General features: G+C 44.3%; 1 protein-coding gene across 1 annotated transcript; it reads right to left on the bottom strand.

The window, feature by feature from the left end:
• Positions 1-255: 255 nt before the first annotated feature.
• Positions 256-4207, bottom strand: marcksa (myristoylated alanine-rich protein kinase C substrate a). Its single transcript, XM_031285675.2, has 2 exons — positions 3781-4207; positions 256-2254 (listed from the first exon to the last, which is right to left on the bottom strand). Exons 1-2 carry the CDS (start codon positions 3874-3876, stop codon positions 1523-1525), a joined length of 828 nt encoding a protein of 275 aa, XP_031141535.1. The 5' UTR covers positions 3877-4207; the 3' UTR covers positions 256-1522.
• Positions 4208-7422: the final 3215 nt, after the last annotated feature.

Genomic DNA, 7422 nt, shown 5'->3' with positions numbered 1-7422 from the left:
TAATAATCCTAAGGATTCACTGTCACATGGGTGTTTAACAATAAAACCAACAGTTCTCTTAGCTTTAGTGTTCTATGCACTAAAAAGGTATGTATAAAGGCTTTAGGCTTTTATATAGGCCCAGTTTAATATGCAACTTAATTTTATAAAATATGTAGTAGGGGGTCCCCAGATAAGGGGTCCTTGGCTTAAAGAAACGTTAAAGACCCCTGGCCTACAGAGTGGAATACACAAATAACGACAGATGGAGCCTCAAATTTTATTCACATTTATTTTTGCTTTTAGTGTGCTCACAGAAAATTTAGAACACCTTAAGCAGAGGAGTTTAATAGCAATTTTTTTGTAAGCAAAGTTACATTCCATCTCTAAGTCAAACTGGTCAAAGCTTCTCCAGTATTTACAAAAAGAGAGAGAGAGAGAGAGAGAGAGAGAGAGAGAGAGAGAGAGAGAGAGAGAGAGAGAGAGAGAGAGAGAGAGAGAGAGAGAGAGAGAGAGAGAGAGAGAGACAAGATGCTACACAAACATTTGCATCTGATAGATTCCTTACATTTTTGTCAAAGACCACTGGAAAAAAAAAGCATTTGCCTGCTGTAATCAAAAAACATACCACAGTATATAAACAGTTAACCATTCCACTTATCACAGCTTGGTTTGGAGTTCAAAATTGCTTAAGAAGGTCTTTCCGGGATGACTTTTTGTGTGTGCTGCGTTTTATCTTACAAATCTGAGCGGGTGGGAAAAAAAAAAAAAGAGCTGCAAACGTCATGTGCTTCTTGAGATCAAGATTTCATTTTGTACAATAATCACAGTTAAAAACACCCTGCCTATACATACTTACATTTGTATTAAGGTCATAAAACCAACAATAAACAATAAAGCCTATACAACTCGTATGTCTACTGAATCACCGACTGGTACAGCTAATGAGAAGTGAAAAGCTTTTCTAAAGAACCTAACTCTGGGATTTCTTGTCGTCCTAAAATCGTAAAAATGACGTAGTGTTGTGAACCGCATGGTGTATAGCGATCGTTGGTCTCATAGGTTTATTTTGGACTATTCTTTTCATAATAGTCCATGGCACATCCAGGCCCCCTCCCTCCCAGAACCCCCCCACCCCTTCATTTACAGCTCAACCCCCTGTCTCCTTCATACCATGGGCATGTCCATACCATTTTGTTTACATTTTGTATAAAAATTCAAAAAGAAACTTTTTGTTAATACTGATGAAAAAATATATGGCAGAGTGTGGATGTATTTAATCGGTTGTACATATTGAAGCCACCCACCTCCCCCAGCCCGTTGGAATGCACGTAACAATGGACCGAGATGGGTTTTGTGTAAGGGGGGAATGGAAACCGAAAATTAAAAAGAAAAAGAAAAAAGCTTTAAAATATCCCTGGTTGTAGACAAGTTCTTCAAAGCCAGGATCAGCCTGGCGTCACTCCAACATACAAACAGGGAAATGTTCTTTGATTATCTTCTTTTCTCCTTTTTTTTTTTCCTCCAAATTCCTTTTGCGGGGTTATTCGGCCGAAGCTGCCGGAGCCTCGGCTGACGCTGCTTCCTGCGAGGCCGGGGCGGCCTCCTCTGTTTTGGGCGCTTCCTCGGCCGGCTTCTCCTCTGCCTTTGGCTCCTCCGCCTTAGGCTCTTCTGCCTTTGGCTCCTCGGCGGGCGCCGCCTCCTTGGCCTCCTCGGCGGGTTTCTCTGCGGGCGCTGCAGCCGCCTCTGGCTCGGCCTCTGGCTCGGCCTCTACCTGGTCCTTGGCGGGCTCCGCGGCGGGTGCGGCCTCCCCCTCGGCGGCGGGCTTGGCCTCCTCACTCGCAGCCTCTGCTCCCTCTGCGCTCTCGGCCTTGGCCTCCTCTGTGGAGGCTGCTGCCGCTGCCTCCTCCTCATTCTCCGCTCCCTCGCCCGTCTCCTTTTTGGTCTTCTTGAAAGAGAAGCCGCTGAGCTTGAAGGACTTCTTGAAGGAGAACCGCTGCTTCTTCTTCTTCTTGGGGGTTTCGTTGCTGGCGGAAGGCGTGGCGCCATCCTCCGTCTTCGCCACCGCCTCCTCTCCCTCAGCAGGAGCAGGGGACGCTGCCTCTACTGTCTCCCCATCCGCAGCTTCCTTTTCGGCGGGGGCCGCCTCGGCCGATTTGGCCTCCTCCTTGGGGCTCTCCTCGGCCGCGGCACTGCCGTTGGCCTGCACCTCCTCTTTGCCGTTTTCGGCCGCTGCAGGAGACGCGTCCCCGTTCACTTTGACATGGCCGTTTTCCTAAAGAGAGAAACAGTGGCTGTTAATAATGCCATGCAGAAGACCTGGCATGGTTTCAAGACTCGAGCCAGACATCAGGGGGGGGCAGCAGACACCATCCAATCAGCCGGGACAAAAGCACACTCTCACTTCAGCCTTCTACTTTCAAGCTTTTAGAGACTTCACTTGGAAATAATCTAGGCTATGGAAAATAACAATCATGCACTGGAGATCTTCAACAGGGGGGTTCCGGGACCCCAAGGGGGGTCCTCAGAGTCACTGCAGGGGGGCCTCCAAATTACTGTTAATTCTTTTTAAAAAGAAATGTAAATGTCTTAACATGAATCCAACATATTATTAGCAAATATAAATCCCCACTGATGATAGGCTGACTGGCCAATAGGTAAGGCGACTCAGATTCAGTTAATACTAAGAATTCACTGTATTTTAATAGCTTAGTATTCTATGCAAAAAAAAGTCTGTATAAAAGGCTTTAGGCTGCCCTACACGTTATTGTAGGCCGAGTTTAATATGCAACTTAATTCTATACAATATATGTAGTAGGGGGGGCCTGCTCCGTCCTTGGTTTAAACAGCGTTGAAGACCCCTGCACTAGTCTACACGTTCTGGATTCTATTCATATTCTGAGAGAGAGAGAGTGGTCGCAGTGCCTCAACCGGATCGCAAGGGGTCGGTGCCGGGTCGCTGCAACAGTAAAGCAGCTGCTCATTAAAACAGCAGATGCTCATTAGTCCAGCAGATCACGGAGAGCACAGTTCAGATACATCTCCTAAGAAAGTATAACATCTAAAGCGGGGTTTCTGAATTGCGTATTCTTTAACAAAAATCCTAACTGTAAAAAAGGAGCGACGGAGAACAGCGGCAGCCTGCCTGTCTCTCTCTCCGGGGGCACCGCTGGCTCCGAGCCGCTGGCTCCCCTCCGGAGTGATAGCAGGCTGCCATCTCCACTTTCTATTCGAGCATCTGGAACAAAAGGAGTGGCGCTCCAAGCGCACACACAGCCTTTTGTCGGTGTCGCGCATCTTGTCTTATTCAGAAACTTTCCCCTCCAAATTACGATCGAGAGGCGACTTCATTCAAAGCCGAAGCTGTTCCATTATTATCCTGAATATCATTTTCTGGAGTGCATTTTACCAATCAGCCATTTAACACGCGATTTCATTCAAATCCTACAATTCAACAAAAGTGAATTTCTTTTATCAACAAAGAATCCAATCAAAGTGGCTTCCTCTTCTAAAATAAAAGCTCGTTTCTTTCAACATCCGCTCAACATACAGTTTACATGAAACAATGGGGATATATCAAATGCTCAACTGTTGCTCGTGAACTATAATGAATCAGATTTATTTTTTATTTTTTTAAACAAAGTGTTTCCATTTAGTTTCAACTCGCACCGCGGATCTCCATTCAATCTATCCACAATTACGCACGGGTTGCGCCGGCAGAGCGGCCACATTCTCCCCCGGACGGACAGGCGGATGGATGGATGGATGGATGGAAGAGCTGGATGATAAAATATCATTTACCTGTCCGTTGGTCTTGGTGGGTGAAGCAGCAGCCTCTCCGGGCTTCTCCGCCGCAGTTTCGGCCTTTCCAGTTGTCTTGGACAGTTGCGCTCCCATGCTTTTTTCGCTCCAACAAAGAAACTCAACCGATTCCACAAGAGAAAAAAACCCGAACAAAGACTCACAAGCCTCTTTGTTGAAACACAAAGCTCTTCGCTGATGTCTCCCTTTGTATGCACAGAGGAAAAAAAAGTTCACAGGGGGAAAAAGCAAAGTCCAGTTAGAGAGGGGTTTTTTCAACAAATAGCAGGAAAAAGCTGACAGGTAGGGAGAAGTAATAAAATCCCAGATTGGTGGCCGTGTCGGTGTAGACAGGCTGCAAAATGGAGAAATTCCCCTTGTTGCTAATAAGATGCGGAGTCCAACGCCCAAGTGAAGAGATGAATGGGCGCTCCGAGCGATGACGGCACCGCACTCGGATTCAGCCAATCACGGGCGCCGCTCGGAGCGTGGGCGGGGTTTGGGAAAGGGAGTGAACAATAGATTGTAGCGCTGCGTTCACGGTAAGCTGGGATAATACATTAAAAAAAAAATTAAAAAAAATCACTGGAATGACATCTTACCAAACCATGTGTTCATTTTGTTTTGCATTGAAATAAATACCCAACCACAATGATCAAATATGAAATACAACTTATCACAAGTACAGCTATACAACGAGATGTATAGCAAAGATATGGATCTTGTGCACCACAAGCTGAAATCAATATTTTATCACATTGTCCAGGACTTGAGGGGCTCTGAAATGAAAATACATCAATCAAAATATGTTTGTTTTTATTATTAATATTTGATATGTAGTTTTGTACAGTGGTGGACTGTAACTACATACATTTACTCCAGTACTACTTACGTAAAGTCATGCCACTTTCTGCTTCTACTCCGCTACATTTCAGAGAGAAATGTTTGCACGACTAAAACAACTTTTGAACGTACAGATTCCACCAAAACAAGTTCTTTCCTGAGACTATTTAGCAGAGGCACCGTGGCTCTGGCCGGCGCTAAGCCGCCCAAGACGATTGATTGGTTTAAAGAAATGCCAATAAACCAGAGCACGTTTGTCTCCCATCCCAGAATGCTGTGTGGACTAGCCAGACCTTCCTCCGCAGCGCTGTGGAGGAAGGTCGAGAGACTACACCCAATGAAACCAATGTGGTGAGAACACGGCAGGTTGCTGTTCACATTAGGGAACACCAATGGCCTGTGTGGTGAAATCTTGCATTTTGTGGTTTGACATCAAATAGCAGCATTACATTAGATCATTTCAAAGTCATTCATCTGAAAGTTGCCAAAATGATCCTCACTCCCAGTCGGAGCTTGTATATACAATTTATTTCATTGGCCTTGAATGCAGCACTGGAGATTATAGCATGAACTTGTTTTGGCCACACATTTTCTGCTTCGTAAGCCATATTTTGAAATAAAAAATCTGCACTCATCAGGATTTTTCGATATATTTGAATGCTTTCTTATTCTCGAATAGAATGAGCATTGTATTTACCAGTTGTACCTGGATTACCTGATGACGACACAATCCCTTGTACTAACGCTCCTCTAACCATCCACCTGGGCATGTTTTCCATCATCTGCCTGCACTTTTACAAGTATCACTTACATTTAGATGATAATAGTAATTGGAAACCTCTTCAGTTTCTATTAAAAACGATCAAAACCTCTTTCTTAACTGTGTGTGTGTGTGTGTGTGTGTGTGTGTGTGTGTGTGTGTGTGTGTGTGTGTGTGTGTGTGTGTGTGCGCTTATACCCATGAGAATGGATGGATGTGCTTAATAGTATAATAGTAAGACCTGTATGCCAATGGCCCATGATTTTATGTCTTTTATGTCTCTGTAAATTATACCCTTCAAGTGGACTTAAATGCATTTTAAAAGTGTGTGTGTGGGGGGGGAGGTGTAGTACAGGGGTTGGGGGTGGGGGGTGGGAGCGTGCCCAGTGCAGTCGTGTTGACGACGATGTGATGTTCCCCATGGGGAAGGTTGGAGTGTTCAAACAGGACCCTCAGCTCACATTTGCAATGCAAATCCGTCCCACAGGCGGAGTCAACTGTCCTCGGCAGAGAGAGACAGCACAGACTGAGCCAGGCTTCCCCGAGTAGTTTCAGTGCAATGCAAAACAGCAGCGCTAAGCCACTCTCATGCAAACTACAACACTTCTGATTCCGTTTCTGTTAATGACCTGTTTAAGTGTCCATCTACAGTATGCGTCCTGCTGGAGGGTCCGTTAACAGGACACCAGAATTCTACTCGCATGCTTGTATGGGGTGGACAAAATAACTGAAATTCCTGATAGTACTACAAACTGTGGCTTTAAAACTTTAAAAAAATAAAGGTTGACCAAAACCACAAACCATTTTCAACCACATCTCGGGGTCTTCGTCCGACTTATGCCTACCATACTCTAGAAGACTCTGACACCATCTCACATCTAAAGACAATCATCTCACATCTTACGTTAAAGACTATTATAATATTCAAAGACTGGGGATCTTATAGGGTTACACACAAGACTACAACTAGATTTGTTTTGAAAGATTTAATCAAGCTAGCTAGCTACCGCTAGCGTTAGCTAGTAACTGAAGGTAAAGTCAGCAGATTTTCTGTTCTGCTGTATGTCTGCAGATGAATGTCTCCAGTACCTGGAGGTCTGCGTTTATCTGCCGGTAAAACTCCCGTTGGATGACTCGCTTCAGAATGTTTGAAAAATCGGAAACTTTCCCTCTTTAGTGTTTAGCTTAGCGTGGCGCTATAGCAACCATAAACAACACTGTCCCTAGCCGTTTGCTGGTTCCTGTTTGGTGCTGGAGGGAGCGCTCCCACTGGTTGTTGACAGTGTTCACATGATTTAACTTCACTACCAAGACTTAAAACTTAGGATAATATCAAACACGTTTTGATTTTTTTGGAACGTCAAGACGGGAAAAAGACTGACTCTGACTCTGCGATGAAATAAAAGCAAGACTCTCCTGATTTCCTTCCGATATTGTAAAATAGTCTGCGACAGTGGAATCACTTGAACAGTCGTTTGGTGTGAACTCCTCTCTACCAAATCAAGTAACAACTTTGCCTCCTTCTTTAGAGAAACTATAAAAAAAGAAAGTCAGACAAACGGTCAAACTGTGCCTCCTTACCATGCAAAGGGTCCATGTCATTAATGTTCCCTCGTTATAACTTTATCTACATCAGCCATAGCACCGTGGAGCAGATTGTGTTAAAATGAAGTTCTTCTTCCTGCTGCCTTGATAGTCTTCCCATAAAACCAGCTGAAGAATGTTTTAATTGCATGGCATCAGACCTCCTGAACCTTTCTTCTCACAGGCTGTTTCCCCAAAACACTGGAAACAGCAGTGATCACGCCTCTTTAAAAAAAGAACAATTTAGACACATCAGTAATTAGGAATGGACCGATACTGGTTTTACAAGGCCGATACGATACCCATTACTAGTAGTTAATGAAACCGATAACCGATATTTGGAACCAATATGCATTTACAGTGAAAAGGAAAATCTTTAAGTCAAAATTAAGATTTTGGAATGTTTGAAACGCCAACACAAAACTTTGTTTAAATGCTTTAATTTAAAGGTGCAG

Source organism: Sander lucioperca, chromosome 19 (genome assembly GCF_008315115.2).
Source record: "Sander lucioperca isolate FBNREF2018 chromosome 19, SLUC_FBN_1.2, whole genome shotgun sequence".
NCBI classification, from domain to species: Eukaryota; Metazoa; Chordata; class Actinopteri; order Perciformes; family Percidae; genus Sander; species Sander lucioperca.
This window is presented reverse-complemented; position numbering and strand designations above follow the sequence as displayed.

Coding starts and splice junctions, on each gene's coding strand:
- marcksa (XM_031285675.2), bottom strand. CDS start 3,876: ATGGGAGCGCAACTGTCCAAGACAACTGGAAAGGCCGAAACTGCGGCG. Junction 2,255..3,780: donor CCACCAAGACCAACGGACAG/GTAAATGATATT, acceptor TTCTCTCTTTAG/GAAAACGGCCATGTCAAAGT.